The sequence below is a fragment of the Sminthopsis crassicaudata genome, chromosome 6, assembly GCF_048593235.1.
Source record: "Sminthopsis crassicaudata isolate SCR6 chromosome 6, ASM4859323v1, whole genome shotgun sequence".
In the NCBI taxonomy this organism is placed as follows: domain Eukaryota; kingdom Metazoa; phylum Chordata; class Mammalia; order Dasyuromorphia; family Dasyuridae; genus Sminthopsis; species Sminthopsis crassicaudata.
In genome coordinates, this window is record NC_133622.1 from 195831582 (window position 1) to 195853070 (window position 21489).

Here is a 21489-nt window from a genome sequence, read left to right on the forward strand (position 1 = left end):
GCTGATTTTCATGGTACTCTTCTTCCAAAACTCACTATGTTTTTTAAAAAATATTTTGTTTAGAGAAATACCTGCACTCAGCTATTTTCTCTCTGCCTCCATGTCTCTGTGTTTTTCTGTATTTTTCCCTTTCTGTCTTTCTCTCTTCAGAAGTTCATATGTGGAATTTACCATTTCCCCTCCATAAACACAATCAGCATTTGAAGAATATCATTATTTGGTTTGCTGTGACTTACAGTGAATCCACTGAGGAATCCATGGATTCTTTAGTAGCATCTCTTCTAGAGCTGCTTTCCCAAATTCCACTAATATGGTAGAAGCTCCAGAGGGCAATTCTCAGTGTTCTTAGGGATAAATCTGAGGAACTGAGATTTCTACAACTGTTGCTAATGATTTTCCATGGGTATATTCATAGATAGCCAACCATACTTAACTATCTTTTAGAACAGATATTTAAGCTGGAGGCATAGTATCCCTTTGCAAACACAACGTTTTTAGGGAGAGTGAGCTCAAACTTAAGAACATATGTGGTAAAAGAATAAACTCATAGTTCCTGGTTATTGTAAGTTTCTTTCTCCTTTCATGGAGTTCATAAAAATTTCCCTTAGGTATAGATCTTCTCTGAGTTTTGAGATGAATATCTTTGTAAAGTATTGAAGCTGCTTTTCCTTGATATTTTTAGTTCGTCCTTGGATTGTCTGTCACCTTCTACTGCAGATGGTGCCATCAACCATGGCTGTTATAGGGACAATTTCTGGAGACTGATGGGATACTAAATTTTTTTCAAATTTTAGAAATTTACAAGGCAAAGACTTCTCAATGAAGGAATAGAGTAAAAGACTGAAATTTGATTCTCTCCCCTGAAGGGTAATTATTCTTTATTAGAGTCCTTCACCACTAGATTCAACATGCTAGTGGAATGTATGATTCCAAACAGCCTTATTGTGTTCTACATAGGCCCAGAGGTATGTCTGAGTTAGCCAATCAAAAGATATTTTCTGTGTGCTATCATTTGTCTTCATGTAATGATCAAATAATTTCTACCTAGTCTATCTCTTTAACCAATTAAATGATTCAATCTAGCTGTTGTAGGTGTTTGGGACTTTAGAGGATTGTATTCACTGGGCTTGGGAATATAAAATCCTACCATTATACCTTCTAAGCAAATTATTAGAAGAGAAAAGGAAAAAAATTGACAGAAACCAAGGAGAAGAAAAAGGAGGAAGAAATGGGAAGATGAGTAAAGGAAAAATAAAGACTAAGAAAGGGTAATGTGTAAGAAGAATAGATATATTCTACTTAAAAGCAGAGTGACCAAGAAAACAACAAAAATGGTTCCTAGAGCTTATTTTATTGATGATGGATGAAGAGAACAAAATACTGTATTGAGTAATACTTTACAGCTAAAATGTAGTGGTTCTATTAAAAAACCTAGACACATTAATTACAAGTACAAGATGGAACTTTTTACGGTGACATTGCTTCTAAAAAATCTTAGCTTACTTTACTTTTAATGGAAGAAATCTTGGGGCTGAAATTTGTTGGCAGTTTGCACAAAATTTACCACAATATTGTTTTTCCTATTAGCTGAAATTCAACAAATAAGAAACACTGCAGAATCTTATATTTCAAATCTCTTAGTTTTGGGACTGCAAAGAAGTGATAACAGTGTATTGGAAAGATCTCTGGATTTGGAATAGAAAGACTGACTTGAGTCATTACTTGCTACTCACTGCCTATGTATTTCCTGGGAAGAAATTGAACTTTTCTGAGACTCAGTTTTTCCATCTAAATAATGCAAGTGTATCTGATCACTAAAGAGTCTTTCCATCCTTAAGTCCTATGATCATATGATACACTGTAGAAAAATGTTCCATTTTCATTTTTTCAAGAATACCCTCCATGGATGGATAGATCATTCTTACAAAGATTTAAAAGAGATAAGAAAACATCATAAATAGATATTAAAAAGAGGATCGGAGGTCAGTAGCTACTAAATGTCACTGAAATTCCTTTTTTTTGAGGATAAAATAACTGTTATATGCTGGGCCCGACTCAGGTCAGTTCCCTAGTAGTTTAAATTTGAAATTAAATGCAATGAGACATATGTAGGTCATTCAACAGTAGAAGAAGGCAAGGAGAAGCTATTCTATAAGGAAAGCCATTGAGAACATTGCAAATAAATTCAGTTAAGCAAAGGTTCTCTCTCCCAGTGTTGCTTACGATAGTCTAGCAGCCAAGCATCTGGGAGTAGCCAGAGCTCTTTGTGGTTGTTTTGTATTTAGGTGACCACAAAGGGACATCAACAACTAAATCTTTAGTTGCTTGAGCAAGAGCAATATTAAAATGACTCAATATCTTTTAAGAAAAATAAAAACCTAATTAACAGGTGGCTTGGGGGGGGCGGGGTTTAGGATATTACTTCTGCCATGTTATCTATGATCTTTTCCATTCATTTTGAATTTTTGATCCATCTTAAGATTGAATTTCTGCATACTTTTAAAATATGTTTGTATCTTTTACCTCAAGTGCAGATTTATTTTCTATGAATTTCATTGAATTTTGAAGTTAGAATAAACCTCAGAGGCTATTTAGTCCAACCCATAATTTAACAAAAAATATTATCTATTGTATACTTTACAAGAAGCCATTTAGACTTTACTTAGCAACCTTCAATGGATGGGAGTTTACTATATATCTCAAGGCAGCCCTTGTTAGGAAGGTTTTCTTACCATCAAACCAACATTTCCTCCTCTGTAATTTCAGTTGTTTATTGTTTTGACTTCTGGAGAAAACCAGAATAATAATAATGAACATAAAAACAGTATACAATAAAAACAAAGTTCTTCTAGAAAAACAAAAGTCAAGAATTTCAAAGGAATTAATGAAAAAAATTGCAAACGAAGTTGGCCTAGCTGTACCAGATCTAAAACTATATTATAAAGCAGTGATCATCAAAACCATTTGATAATGGCTAAGAAATAGAGTGGTCAATCAGTGGAATAGACTAGGTTTACAAGATACAATAGTCAATGACTACAGAAATCTAGTGTTTGATAAATTCAAAGATCCCAGCTTCTGGGATAAGAACTCACTATTTGACCAAAATTATTGGGAAAATTGGAAATTAGTATGGTAAAAACTAGGCATTGACCCACACTTAACACCCTATACCAAGACATGATTTAGACACAAAGAGTGATATTATAAGCAAATTAGAAGAAAACAGAACAGTCTATCTCTCAGATCTGTGGACGATGAAGGAATTTTTGGCCAAAGAAGAATTGGAATACATTATGGAATGCAAAATGGATATTTTTGATTGTATTGTTAAAAATTTTGTACAAACAAAACTAATGCAGACAAGATTAGAATGGAAGCAATAAACTTTGGAAAAAAGTTTTATATTCAAGGGTTTTGCTAAAGGCCTCGCTTCTAAAACATATGGAGAATTAACTCAAATTTATAAGAATTAAAGCCATTATCCAATTGATAAATAATCAAAGGATATGAGCACACAATTTTCAGATGAAGAAATTGAAACCATTTATAGCATATGAAAAGGTGCTCTAAATCACTACTGATCAGAGAAATGCAAATTAAGATAACTCTGAGGTACCATTACACATCTCTCAGATTGGCTAAGATGACAGGAAAAAGATAATGATAAATGTTGGAGGGGATGTGGGAAAACTGGGACACTAATACATTGTTGGTGGAATTGTGAATTGATTCAACCATTCTGGAAAACAAAATAGACCATGCCCAAAGCACTATCCAACTATACATACTCTGATCCAGCAGTGTCTCTATTGGGGTTGTATCACAAAGAGATCACAAAGGAAGGAAAAGGACCCACATATGCAAAAATGTTTGTGGCAGTCCTTTTAGCAGGGGCAAGAAACTGGAAACTGAGTGTATGTCTATCAGTTGGTGAATGACTGAATGAGTTATTGTATGTGAATGTTATAGAATATTATTGTTCTATAAGAAACGATCAGCAGAATGATTTCAAAAATGGCTGTAGATACTCACATGAATTATGCTGAGTGAAGTGAGTAGAACCAAAAGAATATTGTACACAGCAACAAGAAGATTTTATGATGACCAACTGTGATGGATATGGCTCTTTTCAACAAGGAGGTGATTCAGGCCAGATCCAATGGTTTTGTGATGGAAAGAGCCAACTGCACCTAGAGAGAGGACTGTGGGGATTGAGTGTGGATCACAACATAGGATTTTTACCCTTTTTGTGATTGTTTGCTTGCATTTTATTTTATTTTTCATTTTTTTCTTTTTGATCTGATTTTTCTTGTGCAGCATAATATTTGTGGAAATATGTATAGAAGAATTGCACATATTTAACATATATTGGATTATTTGGCATCGAGGGAAGAGGATAGAGGAAAGGGAGGACAAAATGTTTGGAACACAAGGTTTTGCAAGGGTGAATGTTGAAAATTGCATATGTTTTGAAAATAAAAAGCTTTAATAATATTACTTTTTAAACATATATAAAAGATAACATTTTAAAGTTAAAAAAAACTTTAATTTTTTAAAATTATCTACTTAATGGATAAACTATGTGATACAGCAACCCTGTGAAACAGGATCTATGTTCCAATTATCTCTATTATCCTCATTTTATCAATGAAAAAGCTGAGGTCATGTGACTAATGGGAGAAGTGAACTCTGATCCCACTCAGATACTCCTGACTCCAAGTTGAGCATTTTTTTTTTTTTTAGCCAAAATGAGAACTAGGTGAAACAATTTAGAGATCCTTGGGCCTGAACTCAAGAAGCCCTGAATCCAGTCTCAAACACAAACTGTGTGATGTTGGACTAAGTTATTTAACCTCTTTCTGCCTCAGTTTGTTGAATCATAAAATGGGGATAAAAATGGCACCTACCTCCCAGGGTTATTTTGAGGATCAAATGAAATAATATTTGAGGAGAATTTAGCATAATGCCTAGTATATATAATGCAATATAAATGCTAATTCCATTTCTCTTCCCTTCCAACCATCTTTCACGTGACACCCCTTCACATTCTTGAATGTATCTATAATACACAGGCTAAAAAACTATCATTTGACATGATCTCAAAGTCCTTTATCACCCTGTTTATCCTTTTCTAGACATTGTCCTATTTAACAATATCCTTTGTTAATAATGATACCTAGAACCCCAGATATCCTTTGTTAATAATGATACCTAGAACCCCAGATGTATTCAGGCCAGGGCAGAGCACAGCAGGACTTTCACCCCCTAGTCCTGAACTTTGTGCTTTTCGATATAGCTTGAGACTATCATTACAATTCTAAATTTTCACATAACACTAAGGACTTATATCAAGCTAGTAGTCCATTAAATCTCCAGATTTTTTCAAATTAATTCTCATCTAGCTATACTTCTCTCATCAGGAGGTGGATCTTTTAAAATCTCAAGTGAAAGACTACACTTATTTCCAACAAATTTCATTTCTTTAAAGATTTAGTCCAATATTCTAGCCTGTATTCTTTTTTTGCATACCAACTCTGTCATCTTATATTTTAGTGATTCTTCTTAGGTTTCTGTTCTATGAAAATTTGATGCACATTCCATTTATTTACCTAAATAATTAAAATGAATGTTAAATAGCACATGGCTAAATACAGGTCTTAAGGTCACTCTTCTAGAATTCTAGAATGCATAAAATATTTTTGTTAAGTGTTAACCATATGACAAACCTTTTGCTTAATGCTGGGGACACAAATAGAAGAAAGCAGGATAGTCTTCTCCCTCAATGAGCTTATATCCTTATAGGCAAAAGCAATATATACAAAGGAGCTAGAGTTGGGTATGCTTTCCTAAAATCTATGTGAACTATACTACAAACTCTATATATCTGATTGTTCTTCTTGATTTAATCTTAAATGTCATTGTTACTTCTTCACATCAGCTACAAAGGTAATAGAATCAAATAAGGTGGGACAGTTGTTACTGCAAATGAGAAATGAGATTGCTAGAAAAAGTGTTAGGTATGTCCTATTTAAATATATTTGTTATTCTTATTTTCTCTACAAATACTCATGTGATGATTTGGTTCGTCTACATCTCATACTAAGCTCACTGCAGGTTTCTTGTTTTGTCCATTTGTTATGACATCCTTTAATAGGAGTGCATTCTTATTATGTGACTGGTTTTGGCTTGGTTAAACTTCTCTAAGAAAGGTGACAGAATCCATGCATTGTTTCCATATAGTTAGCATTTAAAAAAAATAACCGACAGTTTAAATAGGTCAAGTTTAATATCCTAAAGTTTCCTATGTTTCCCAGGCTGAATTCGCCTTCTCTTTGCCTTCTCTTATTTATTTCCTTGGCATTTGGTGCTTCTGTTGATTGTAACAATTACCTGTGGTCAGAAAAATAAAAAACCCAGATACATATTAAAAACTTTATTCTGAAATTATTGCTGCCTGAAATCAATGGCTTACCATTGCTAATACAAAGTAAGTTTCATTGTTCTTGGCGTTATTCAGTGTTCACCATATTCAATGCTTTTTTGATTTTCTTCTTTTAAAAAGTGTTCATGGGACAGACACACTTCTTATCTATCCTATCGAAAAGAATGAAGTTATAGAATCATTTTAGAAGTTCTGTGCTGTAGTAGACTAAAGTAAAAAAGGAATCCATACTAATTTTGCCACTAAAATGTTTAGCAACCAGGAATTGGGAAGGGGGCAGTAGCACTGGTGCCTAAAGAAGAGAAGCCTGGTCTCTAGTCAGAAATAGAATAGGTTAAAACATCTGTAATGATTGGCAGTTATGTTGACACTGAGTGACTGCTGTATTTCAGCCTAGGAAACATAGGAAGATGTAATCTTTAAAAAAGTATTTATGATAGGTAGGTAGGAGGTATTCAAAATTTAACAAATATTAGATATTTTCTTCTCTTGGTTATATTTTAAAACAGTCTTTTCTGTCTTCCCTTGTGATCACTTTCACACACTGAAATTACTGAGTGTAAAAGTATATGTTGACTTAATCACCATCTAAGAAGGCACTCAGAAAAAGTACCCAAATTATGAAAGTCTGGAAAAGATGTCAATCACATAGTATAAGAAATATTAATTAGTTACATTTACATAAGATTTTAAGATTTGCTAAATGCTTTACATAAATGATTACATTTGAGCCTCATAATAACCCTGTAAGGTAGTGCTATTATTGTCTCCATTTTATAGATGTTAAAACTGAGATTGAGAAGTTAAATGCCTTACCTAGTGTCACATGGCTAGTCAGTAACTGAGATAGGATTCAGTCTTCCTGATTCTAGTTTCTTTAATAAGAGATAGGCGGTTGAAGTAACTCTGGTTTAAGTAATTGGTAGCTCTGGGATGCTAAAACAAGAGAAGGGCTTTTGGTATTTTACTTAAATTTTCTGGGAAAGATAATAGGAAGCCTGTTCAAAAATTTCATAAAATAAGAAAATACTGGTTTCTACATGTGTCACAGGTGGGGGGAGAGATCTCATATTGATAAATTCATATTGATAAATAAGTACCAAAAGAATCTTCTAAAACAATCTTAAATTCATGGTTGAAAAATCACATTAAACAAGGGCACAATTGATTAATTATAATATTTTCAAAGACTCTATTTAATGTCACATTGCAATATACTAATAAATGCTTGTTAATGGAATGAAATGCAAGTAGCTTATGCCTTTATGTATTATTCCTTTAATACTTCATCTACTTCCAGGAAAGAAATTATTTTTGCATTATTTCAATTATCATTAACTTTAATGAGAAGTAATTTCAGGCATAGTGGCACATATGTAGTGGTTAATAGATCGAATCCCTACTACTAAAGAGATGAGGATGGCGAATTTCTTGAGCTTGTCAGTTTTGAGTTGTAGTAGGTCAAGGAGTCCATACTAAGCCATCCATGTTGTGAATTCCCATGAGCTATAATGGAGAGATGGGTAGAGAGGGGTAAACTCCAGGTTGTTAAGGAGAAGCAAACAGGTCCAGAATGAAAAGAGAGATCAAAATTCCCATGATGATCAGAATTGAGACCATGCTTTTGAATGAATGCTAGAAATCCAGCCTATGTAAAATAGGAAGACACAGTCTCAAATTGCACTTCACTCCAAACAATAACAAAACGCAACATAGAAAAGTGATTAAATTTATAGTATATAGTTATACTAAAATTACTTATCACAAACTAGGGATTCCCCATTATCAACTTTCTCTGCTTTTATTCTTGAACTTCTGAGTGCTTCTAAAAGGAGCTCATTAGAATGGGATGAGTTAGTCAAATTGAATGTTACTTCATCTATAAAATGAAGAGATTCGATCGTACTATATCTATAGTTCCTTAAGTCTAAATATCTGTATGAATCTATGATTCCAAATCTCAGTATTTGATGGATTAGCATATGAAAGAGGGATTAACATTATGCTACTTGACGTAAGGGGATAGGACTAAAAGTAATGAACAGAAGATAAAGATGGACAGACTTAGTTTAATATGAGAAAAATCAGTCTTACAATTAGAACTATGGACAACTAGGTGACACAGTGGATAAAGTGTCAGAATTGGGGTCAGAAAGACCTGTTTCTGAGATGCTGATATTCTAAAAATCTTTGTATATCTTTTTTGTGTTGCCTTAATTATCAGAAGATATTAAGTCACTGAACTTAACCCTAGCACCCTCATTCTTGATGTGATGCTTTTTTTCTAGGTTATTTCTTAGTTGATGAGCTCTACTCTCCATTTATTTCAGCATGGCTATATTAGTCTTTGTCACATATAAGGCAATACGCTAGGTTCTGAGGATATAGAGATAAAATTAAAATCAGCCTCTTCCCTCAAGGAGCTTACATTCTCCTAAGTTTTTGATCTCTATCTCTACTGATTACCATCTCTTTGTTAACAAAATATTCAAGAATACATTGATTTTTAAGTCTTGCTTGACCTTGATTTCTTCTCAATCTATCATCCCAGCTCTTTTCATCTCTAGTTTTAATATATTTATTTTAAACTTAAATACAAAATAGGAAAAAAACCCAAAACATTGACATGAGCACAACAGAACATGAGAGGATTAACAAGATAAAGTAATACATTTCCATTTTAAGAAAGTTTATATAATAAATACTATACATTATGTTCAAAGCCATCCATTTTTTTTTGCTTCCTTATAGGTTTTTTTGTTCTCTGCTTTGTGCTTTTTACTTTATTCTTTCTCCCTTCCTTCCCCTCCCTCAAGAAGATTACAATTAAGCACAGATACACACACATGTGTGTGAATGTATATGTATATAAACACATATATATCTATATATACACACATATGCGCATATATATGCATAGATATTCATAGTAATATATACATATGCACATAAATATTCATATATATCTATGTAAGGTCTATATATATATATATATCTATACGTATTTGTCCTCTATTTATTTGAAGATGGATAATATCATCCTTCATAAGTCCAACTCTTTACATATTTTTCTAACTCTACAAACTCATCATTTCCTACACCAGAGTAACATTTCAATTTTATATTGTCTAGTTATTTTAAATAATCCAAAACAATATTAATTAATAGGCTGACATATGGTACAGTTTCTCTATTTTTCTTTTTTTTTAAATCTCTTTATTGCAAAATTTCTAAAATGTATTTTATTGTTGCTTTTGCTATCACTTTATTTTAACCTATTTTCCATCTTCTTGATTTTACTAGAACTGTTTTCGCCAAGATAAAAAATAATTTCCTAATTGCCAAATCCTCTCTCTTTGTGGCCATTCTACAGCTTTCTAATTCTGGATATTCTCTCCAGATTTTTTTCCGTGCTACTGCTCCATTTCAGGGAACCAGAGTTGGAAGTTATTTTAGAGGTTATCTTGAATAAGACTCATTTCTACAACATACTCAGCAAATGGATATCCATTTTCTCCATGAAGACTTTCTTGATTATTCGAGACAGAATTAATTCTTCTGAACTTTTGTAGAATTTTGTTCTTTCCAATCATATACAATTACAATCTGTAGGTTATTATTTGAATGTTATTTCCTATCTAGACTATAAGCTTCTTGAAAGTAGGAAATATATCCTTTCCATTTTTTTCAATCTTCCTCAGCAAGTAATACAGAGAGTTGTTATATGAATGGGTGCTAAATAAAGATCAGTTCAATTTAAATTGTTTCCCTGAGTATCTTTTCAAATATTAAATACATAATCTCACTGACTGCTTCAGAAATGTTCAGGAAAAATTACTCTTGACTATCATTTTAAATGAACATCTTCCATTCAATAACTCTGCTGTCATTCTACATGGTATCTTTAATGAGAATTCAGCACAGTTAATATTCTAGTTTTTTCATGACCCACTATCTATATAAAAATCCTTAATTTGCTTTCTTGTCCATGTTTAATAGTTACAAAATTTTCTGATCATTAAAAAAAGAAAAACTCTGTTAAAAATCTTTCAGCTTTGGTAACCACCATTCAGATCTTTTATTCAGTGTATACTTGCATGGAGTCATATTACAAGGGTTGCAGAAAGCTTCTTTAGATTTCTTGGTCCTGAACCAAGTATATATTAAAATATGACCCCATACATGAAGAAATATATTGACAAAATTATCTCATATGCACCCTCAAAGATGGTCATATTAGGTACACATACTAATAATTACAGAAAACATAATGATTAAAATATTGCTTTGTCGTATGTTTATACAGCTTCCCAGAAATGTCAAATTTTCTTTGTTATTTGTTTATTCAAGGAGGAAGAGAATCATGGAAGATTAGGGACAATTTTTTGGAATAAAGCATAAAGAAGTAATCGAAGAAGTCATGAAATCATAGAGAGTGGTGGGATAAAGCTAGGCCAGATTATTCCAGAATATTTGTAAATGAGATCCAAAGAAGATTAACAAGAAGATATGAAATGGAACAAGTATTCTGGTGTTTTTATACTGGTCTATTTTTATGCACATTTGGGCTCTAGTATGTCAGTACCCCATGTAGTGTGTTAAAAAGTAGAAAATGGCCCTTGGGAAGATGAAGTTATGAAGAACAACTGAACCTGAACAAAGACATGAAGAAGAAAGCTAGGTCAGGGGCAGCACACTATTAAAAGGGCTTGAGGATTGATTTTCAAAATATCTCAAAGAGTGAGAAAGAATCCAAAATATTAGAAAAGAACATGGAATGTTCTATTAAAAAAAGAAACTGAGAAGACATCAGCAAAAATTGACCCAAATACCTACATTTTCATCTTTAAAAAATCTTTATAAGAGTGTGCTATGTTCAGTATTGTTTTATAGTCCTTGCTGCTAGGGGCTGCTGAGGCTTGTGGATTCTTTGACTTTGAGAGTTCTGAACTTCTGCAAAGATAAATCCTATTAGATGTCCATTCTAAGTTTGGCACCAAAATACTAAGTCCTAAGAACAGGGGACCACCAAACTGCCTGAAGAAGAGTTAACTGGCCCATCTTGGGAAAACAGAATAAGTTAAAACTGCTATATCAAGAAGAATTGGGACTACCCCATTACAATCTAGGCAAGCTAGAGAGACCAAGTCTCAATTCTCCTCCCCATCAAAGAATGTGCTACAAGGTATGTAAGGGATACTACTTCAGTAGGAATAAATATACTTTAACGGATTCGTGATATAAAAAATGTGAATATTCCCTCCAACACATCCCATTGATCATACTCAAATAACAACTTAAGATATTCTGAATAATATCTTCCCCCTGAGTTCCTTGTCTAGTAACACTATATAAAAGGAAGTGAGATTATTCTGGTATGATTTTTTTTTTATTTTATTTTTGGTTTGGTTTTTATTTATTTTATTAAAAAATAGCTTTTTATTTTTAAAACACATGCAAAGGGGGCAGCTAGGTGGCACAGTGGATAGAGCACCAGCCCTGAAGTCAGGAGGACCTGAGTTCAAATTTGGCCTCAGACACTTAACACTTCCTAGCTGTGTGACCCTGGGCAAGTTACTTTACCCCGATTGCTTCAGCAAAATAAATAAATAAATAAACACCTGCAAATATAGTTGTCAACATTCACCATTCCAAAATGTCAAAATTTTTTTCTCTCCTTCCCACCCCTCTCCCCTAGATAGCATGTATGATTTGTTCCTAATGCAACCGTATTCTTTGAGATCATAACTTTCTTTCTAATTACAATCCATTCCTTAGAAATGTATTCTAGAATTTTGCCAAGAATTGAAATCAAGTTCACAATTTAAAGACTGTAACAATTCAAACATCATATTTACCAACTCATTCTGAACTCTATCACTTCTAACAATAGTCTTAAAGCATTTACAAACACTTTTTGTTTGCCTTTAGTTATATGCCTTTACTTTCATCTTTAATACACATACTTTACAAATTCATTACATACTAGCTAATGAGAAGTTGAGCAAATTGCACCATCTCTTTAATCTTGGTTTTTAATCTACGATAGCAATTATGAGTAATATGTGAGTAATAATATTTGCATTTTGTACTTCACAGAGTTGTTATAATGAAAGGACATTGGAAATGAAATACTATATAAATATAAGATTCTATTTATTATTATCTAACTCAAGCTAAAAAAAGAGATATGTTTCTATATGGATAGTAAGGGACAGATGTACTTCATATGGGAAGTTTTGAGATGATTTTCTCAAAGATGTGATCATAGAAATCTGGGCACTCAACTTAGGAAACAAAAAAGCTCATTTAAACTACAAATATTGGCTGAGGCCCTATTTATCCTTCATACTAGGTGTCATTAAGAATATAAAGATGTTCATCCTCAAAGAAAGACTTTTGTCTTGGGAAAAGCTATAAGAGTAAATAAGATCTATAAATGGCTTTTAAACTGAAGAAAATCAAGTGGAGTCTCTGAAATAGAATGTGCCATCTTACAAAGTATTTTAAATCAGTAGATGCTTTACAACTATGATTAACTAGTTATTGTTTCAATGGAATTGCTACTCCATGATAAAAAGGAACAGTAATATTGTTTTGGCTCAAAGACAATCTAATTGAGTAAATAAAAGGGAGAGAGAGACAAAGAAATTGAAGAAGAAAATAATTAAAAGGAAGTAGGTAAAGAAACAAAGTCAGGGAGATGAAGTTGAAGGATAGTAAAAGCAATTTCAGAAAGAAACTTCTTAATTTTTTTTCAAAATATAGAGACTTAATTTAAAGTATAACAATTTTGTTCAGTATTATTTTGGTTGAGTTTTGGAAAGTATCAATGAAATAAGGAAAACTATTCTTTTTTGACAAAATTTAAAATCGAGCAAAGAATATATGTCAAACTTAATTATAACTTACAATGTAAAGGGGATGAATTTTCCTACAGAAAAAAGATTTATAGACAACTAAAAAACACAGTGCTCAAAAGAAACACATTAAATGTCAAAAAATGTAACAAGGTAGAAAAAATAAAAAGAACTAAAATCTGTAATACAATTGCTAATTTAAGAAAATATACAGTTATTAGTAAAGATATCCAATAAATTTAAAACCAAATTATGTAAGAGAAACAAAAGGGGAAATTATATCATTATCAAATCTAGAATTATTTGAGGGAAAACATTATAAAATTAAAATCTTGATAAAATCTCCATTTTATCTCTATTATAATTAGAAATTATACTTATGAAGCAAATGGTAAATGATTTTCAAAAATATTACATAAAAAACCAATGATAATGGCAGATTTTAATGCTGCACTAACAAAGTTTTAAATCACACAAAAAAGGTGAACAGAAACAAAAGGTGAATAGGAACTAATATATAGATATAGATTCTTCTGAAGAAACTGAATTTGATAGACATAAAAAGAATTGAATGGAAACTATAGTGATTGATTTTTTTAAAAATTATGGAATATCTCTCAAAATTGACCATGTTTTAAGGCACAAATAAATTTAAAAGTTCAGAAATTAGAAATGTTATATTTGTGCATAAAGGTATAGTAAAATAATAATCAACAAATTAATATGATAAAAGAATATAGTTGGTATAGTGGATAAAGCATCAGCCTTGAAGTCAGGAGGACCTGAGTTCAAATCTGGACTCAGACACTTAATACTTCCAGGCTGTATGACCCTGGGCAAGTCACTTAATCCCAGTTGCCTCAGCAAAACAAACAAACAAACAAAAATAAAAAACACAAAAAAAGAATAATAAAAAAGAATATAGACCTCTGTGAAAACTAAAAATAATTTAATTAATTTTCTTTTTTTCTAACAATTCAAATGAATTGTCTACTGACAGCCTACTATGTGTTAGACACTAATTTAGATGTAGATAGAGAATCAAATGTAAAATAATCTCTGTCCTCTGGAAGAATGCAGTAAATTGAGGAAACCACATATAATTTGTCAAATAATAACTAAAGAATAAATAATAAAAATAAGTTATCTTAAAGATAATAAAATATTAATTCAAGATTTTGAAATTTACACAATTCAAAACAATAAATGATATGTATTAATGATTTGTGTGAGATGTATGACATTATTTAATTGCAAAAGAGTTAAAACTAGAGTCTAAAGTTAAAGAGATTATAAAATAAACAAATGAATATACTAAAAGTAAGCACAAAGAATGAAATTGTTAAAATAAAAGGTTATTGAACAGAAATATAGAAGAACAATTAAATTGATAAATACAAGTATGTTTTAGATCAATAAAGCTGATAAACAATTAGCAATGTGGCATTAAAAATTAGTAACATCAAAAATGAAAAATGGAAGATAAAACTATTAGAAAATGTAAAAGACATGGAAAGAAATAAAAAAATATTAAATGTTGAAACAAATAAACTAAGAAATAGCCTAAACAAAAGAATTTCAGAAGGTGAATTTAAATAGGACATCAATGAGATGCCATATAAAAAGCCAATTTGATAAAACAGATCCAAAAGTGAATTCTAATTAAAATTTCAAAGCACAACAAATCCACTATATTACTATATAAATTAACTTCAGAAATGGGGTGGGGAGCGGGGAGTGGTCTGTTATCCAATTCTTTCCCCAAAGTAAATATGTTTATGCTAGCCAAATCTGGCATCTAAAAAATAGAAAGCTACATAATAACATTAATAATAAATATTGATGCAAAATACTTTGCTTGAGTAATTTAAGTAGTTTAGTAGTTTGAGTAGTTGAGAATAGTTTAAATAGCTACACAATATAGCTACATATATACATATGTATATATGTATTTATATTTACATACATAAATAGCTACATAATAACATTAACAATGAATATTGAATATTAATAATGAATAATGAATAAATAAGCAAAGACTGCTTATATTGAGAATAGTTTAAATAGAAAGTAGTTTAAGTTAGAGAAATAATATATTTAATAAATCATATTCATAAAATATCACAGCAACTCATGATTATAGTAACATATAAAAAGTTTTTTGGTAAAAAAAAATCCATTTATGTTAAATACAATTAAAGCTATCAGAATTATATCCTTAACATGACAAACAATTTATTTGAAATTAAGAAAAAACATTCTATAAGATGGAGAAACATGCCATTAAAAACAGTGGTAAACAGTGGTAACATGGGGCTGTCCACTGAAAGCAAATAAACATCATTTTACAAATTTTACATTACATTAAAAAATGACCCAAGAAAAACAAATTTGGGGAATAAAAAATAAGATGTTCAAATATTTCTTTTTTCAACAAATATATATATAGATATAAAATTCAAAAGGTTAACAAAAATAGTCATAAATGGCTTTAAGGAGATAGTATGACATAAGATAATTGCAGAAATAATCATTAATATCTATATTTAAGAGGGAAATCCAAGAGAATTTAAAATAAATATATGGTATAGTGGAATATTAACTGGTGAAGATAAGAAAAAAATTGAAAGTTCTATAAAATGGCTGTCACTAAACAATATTAACAGATTAATAATTTGACATTAAATGATAGGAAAGTTATGCAATGTTCATGGCTAGGTTGAGCCAATACAATAAAAATTATTAAATGTACATTTTTATATTAAATTTGATAAAAATGAAATATTAATGAGCTACTTCACTGAGTGAATTAACAATGACAAATTTTATATAGAAGAACAAAATATTATGAGATTATGAACATAGAATAATGTAGGATGGGAAAATTACACTGGTATTAGATAAAAATAGAAAAGTAGGTCAATGAGACAGAATAGATAATCTAGAATTAAATTAAAGATGTGTTAATGTTTGATTGTGGATGGATGATTTTATTAAAATGAAGAGCTCACAATGTTGAAATTCCTTCCACCAATCCAGATTGACAACTCTTTTATAATATTCATCTTTAAAAATTTGCCTGTCGGGATTCAAAGATTAAGGGCATGCCTAAGGTCACATAGAGTACAGAGGTGTAATTTGAATTCAGATCTTCTTAACTCTAAAGCAAATTTGCTATCCTTTACTTCATTTTGCCTTTCATGTTTGATAAATCTAATATTATAAAATATTAAAACAACTTATTTCACTAAAATGCTATTCATTATGATATTGATTTCTCACAATTAGGAATTCATGGATCTTTAACTATTTAAATATTAAAATACAAACAACTAAATATTATAAATTATTGCATTACAAATTATAGCAGTTTAACAAGTTATTAAATTCATATCTCAGTCTATTTTATGGAAAGAGGAGAAAGAGTTGTGCTAAGAACTGTTTTTAGAGTCCAAGGTATTGCATTAGAATCCTAATCCTGCCACTTACTATTGGGATGACATTTTGCAAATCATTTAACCATCTGAAGCTCAATTTTTAAATTGTAAAATAAGGGTTGCAGCAGATGACCTCAAAGGTCACATTTGGAATTTTATCATTTCATAAAATTCAAGTGGATCAATGCTCTAGTATTATTGAAATTGTAAAAAAAAAATAGAAGGAAAAAGAATGACATTTAATACAATTATGGAAAAGAGAAATATTTCTAGTCATTAAACAAAAGAATTTATTATAAAAGATAAAACAAATTGACTTGATTCAACAGACATAGAGAGTTTCAGAGGAACAGAGTAAAATACTCAAGACAAAGAAAACAGTTTAAGAAAAATATCCACTGTAAATCTATGAAAACCTGATATCCACAAAATATAAGAAAATAATACTAATCCACATATCAAGTTATTATTTTTTCCACATCCATGCTATGCATAGATATTCCACATCCATGTCTTTTGCATATGAGGGATGCTTAATAAATGTTGATTGAATTGAAATCCCCAATAGATAAGTGATTAAAGGATATGGATAGGCAACTTATTATTAATCATATACAAAACTCTTCAAACTCTATTAATTAGGAAAATTAAAATTAAAATTATAATTAGGCTTCATTTATACCTAACAAATTGGCAAAAATAATTAAACAGAATAAAATTTGGTCTTGGCAGAGTTGTAGAGAAACAGGCATAATATTAAACTGCTGGTAGAACTTTGAATTAGTGAATTAATTTTAGAAAGCAATGTAGAAAAACAGATCATGGACCGACCTTCTGAGATTTTAACAAAAGGATGTTATTCAGATAAAAATATATATTTTATGTAAAAATAATAAAATCACAGCAGTTTTATTTTTAAAATTGCAAATACCCTATATGTAATGGTTGGAGACTAGCTGAATAAATTATATGAAGAGAAATATATTGTCTTTAGAAATGGTCAGTTTAACATGCATTTTGTAAATATGAAGAATACAAAGAAATATGGAAACACATATGAAGAAATGAATAGTGAAGGAAGAACATAATTACACAAAACAATAACAGTGTTTTATAAAACAATAAGATTTTTTGAAACTCCACAAAAGAAAGTGAGGTTAAAATAAAAATTTCTGAGTTAGAAAAAAATCTCCTGGAACAACAATAACATGTTGGATACAACATACCTGTTGAATGCCATCCAGCCATTCCTTAAAGAAGGGAAATACACCAAGTCCTGAGGCAACTCTTTTCACTTTTGGATGGATGGTTCTAATTGACACTAAGCCTTTTCTTACTGTGAACCTGTATTTCTTTCTTTGTAACTTCCACTTACTGAATTTGGGGCCAGATTCTGCCTTCTGGAGCCAAGTATAAATCTAATCCCTTTTTCATAAAACAGACTTTCAAACACTTGAAGATAGTTTTCTGTATACCCACCCCAATTGGCCAACAATACTTTTTCAATTTTTATTTTGTTCAATTTGCTATTTTAAAAATTTAAAACTAATTTTAAAAACAAATTTTAAATAATTTCAATTCCATATTGTTTCATTTTTATAGATCACTTATTAGAATTTTTTTTGGTTGATGGTTACTGAGCTTAGGATTTTAAATGTGTTCCTCAAAAGTGAAACAGGCTCACACAGTAACAGCTGCTTTCTGTCTCTTTTAATTCCTCATGATTTAAGATTAAAGATCTGGCTTTTTCTGTAGTTCAAATAGTTCAAGTTGCTCTAAGAAAAGATTGATTTAGACCACCACTGTGGGAGTCAGTTTTCAGGAAAATGTGGTGAGGTTTTTTCAGTCTGAGCACACCATTCATTCTGTAACTTTGATTGATAAAAGGTACATTGAACAAAACATGTTCAGATATCCAAGGCATGTAGGCATCATTTAAAAAAAAGACAAATTGCCATTTGAAAACAATCACAATAGAATTCATCTGATACACAAAGAAACAATGATTTTGATAGTGCAGGGAATTTGTTATGTGGGAACTCCTTCTATTAATCCTGACTGCAAATCTCCATAATTTAGTAACTAAATCCTTGTGGCATCCAAAGGTTAAGGACATTACTTAAAGTTACTTTAATAGTGTCAATGTTGGAATATAAAACTGAATATTCCTGTCTTCAAGATTAGTCCTCTGCCTTCATTCATCTGAAAAATGTGATTAATATAATGTTAACTATAGGCAACAGGTCTAAGTGTTGTTTCTTTTTCAACAGGCAGAATAGTGTAAGTATTAGAGCCTCAGTGCACTTTCTATTTTTTAGAGATGTACCTGGTTTTGAAATTTTATGTAAAATAAATCCTTTTAAGAACCTGGTGGATAGGAAGATGAGTTTGAAGGGATACAAAAGGAAATTATTAGAATCAGGAGGTGAGCGATGTATAAATAATGACTAAAATAACACAAATAAAAACATCAAAAAGGCATCTGGATACAGAATATTTGGAAGAATCAATCTGGTACCCAAAGATGATCAAACTTTCTTATTTGGATCAATTGAGTGTGTGTGTGTGCGTAGGTGCGTGATGCTATGGGTGTTATTGTTGTATTGTTGTATACCCTTCCAGATGTGATGATTTTGCTTAACTAATTTGCTTTTATAGGGAAGATCTTATAAATGGGAGGGTATATATCAGAGAATAACTTATAAAACTATCCAAAAAACTTTTAAAATGCACAAATGGAAGTCCTACTGTGAATTCTTTTGTAAATCAAATACTTTCATATTAGACTAAATTTAAATTTAGTATTACAAGGAAAGAGGCAAACCTGTACCAGATATGGGCCAAGAGCCACTTCTCATCTGATGAGTAAGTTTGAAGCCAAAGCTCCTTTAGTCCCTGAGTTTAAACTGTAAACGGAAAAACTCACTGGTCATTTTCTATTCTCACTTCCTGAAGACAGTGGGGACCCAATACTTATTATAAAATAATTTTTTTGTCTTTTGAACAAGGTTCTTTTTCTTTGAACAAACTTCCCCCTCCCCCCTTCTTATTATCTGCTACCCGATTTGGGAAAACAACCCCAAACGATTTGTTGACTTTAAAAGTTGAGACTGCAACTTTTCCCTTTACTGAAAAATGTGAATAATAGGCCTGGAGTTAAGTGTAACAGCTGCCTAGTCTTCGGGAGCAGTCACCTCCACCACCCCAAGATCCCATTCCTATTCTGTGCTACCCTTACAGTAAACGGGCCATTTTTGTATTGCCCCGAAGATTAGAAAGTTTTAAGACTTAATCCAGAATGGTTCCGTAATGGCAGCTTTTCGAGCCTCCTTAGTATATGCCGAAGCGGCTGCCTCCCTGAAACCAGACTAGCGCCAGGCTCCCGCACGCCGCCCAGCCTGCTAAAGGCACCGTGACCTGCTATGCCATAGCGTCAGAGCATGGAAATCTTACAGCCAGAGCCAGAGAGATTAGCCTGGAAGCTGTGCCAGCTCTGCCCGACCCGGCACAGCCCAGCCTCAAAGGAGCTGTCGGGCAGAGTGGTCTGGCCAAGCCTGGCCTTAGGATTCTCAGGTTTCGGGTGGAGGTGAGTCCCTGTCTCCCTTCTCCGGTCAGACCTTGGACAGCGCTCTTCCCATCCCCGTGTTAAAAAGAAAAAGGAAAAGAAAAGGAAAAGAAAAAATAAAGGAAAAAAAGGCAAACCTGAACCACTGCTGGTCACTCTGGTGCCCGGCGCCACGTCCGCAGAAAGCCAGTACCGTTTGGACGGGTCCAGACAGCCCCGGGGGCCACCTCTCCCTGCCGGTTCAGCGCTTAGGAGAAGCCAGCCCAACTTCCCAGAGTTTCATAGGGTCTCAGGCCCTTTCGCAGCCCCGAGTGGAAACCCTAGGCTCCCTAATGAGGCTGTCCCGGTCCCTGGCCAGGCGGCAGGGCCACGCGAGATCTGTGTGCGGCCGGCGGGCAGTGGGGATAGGCAGGCGCCGGGCACCAGCTCTGGGGAGCGGAGGGCTGGGGGAAACAGCTCTGGGCCGTGCGCCTGGCGCCCAGCGTGGTCTCCGGGTGTGGCCGCCCCCTCCCATTCAGACTTCAGGCCTTAGGAGATCCCTTGCCCCGGCCCTCCCCCATCCTCCTCCCTTCCTCCTCCCGCTACCCCGCCCAGCAGCGCCCACCTGAGTCGGTGAGCCGAGGTCTGGCGCGGTCCCGCAGGTAATGGATAAAATCCTGGCAGCTGTCGTGCTCTACCGCCCCGCTGGAGCACAGCTCGGCAAGCAGCTGCAGTGCCTTCTGACAGATCTCGTCCCTGGCCCCGGGCATCGCCCCCCAGCATTCTCGGGACAGGTCGCCGGAGAGCCCTCCGCCCGCTCAGACACGCCTTTGCCTCCGCCGCCGCTGCTGCTTCCCCGGGCCGCCTGCAGCCACCGGCCGCCCCCAGCTGACCAGGGTCGGGGCGCGCAGCCACACCGGGGACCTGACCGTCTGTCTGCAAGGCTTCCCTCGAGCTCTCTTGGGTCCTGGGGGTGACTGCCGGCTGGTAGGACGACCGGAGCCTGGTCGGGCGTTGGGTCCCACCGGTTGCATGCAGTTCTCCCTCTCCGTACCGAGGAGCGGCGCAGCCGGAGCCTGCGGGCGGACGGGCGGCTGGCGAGCGCTCCCTCGCTCTCTCGCTCTTTCTCTCCTCTCGCTGGCTCTGCTTCAGCGCAGCTAGGGCGCAGCTCTCCCTGGCGGCCGGAGCCCTCAGTGCCGGCGG

At 33.4% G+C, this 21489-nt stretch overlaps 1 protein-coding gene across 2 annotated transcripts in view; it reads right to left on the minus strand.

Annotated features, from left to right (window-relative positions):
* SYT9 (synaptotagmin 9) overlaps positions 1-21174 on the minus strand; it is a 197866-nt gene extending 176692 nt beyond the window's left edge. For both annotated transcript variants that reach the window (XR_012483168.1, XM_074273231.1), the window contains exon 1: positions 20912-21174. Coding sequence is in view for 1 of the 2 variants with exons in the window: in XM_074273231.1 (XP_074129332.1) it covers positions 20912-21056 (145 nt within the window). In the remaining variant the exon portion in view is untranslated. The remainder of the gene's footprint in view (positions 1-20911) is intronic.
* Positions 21175-21489: the final 315 nt, after the last annotated feature.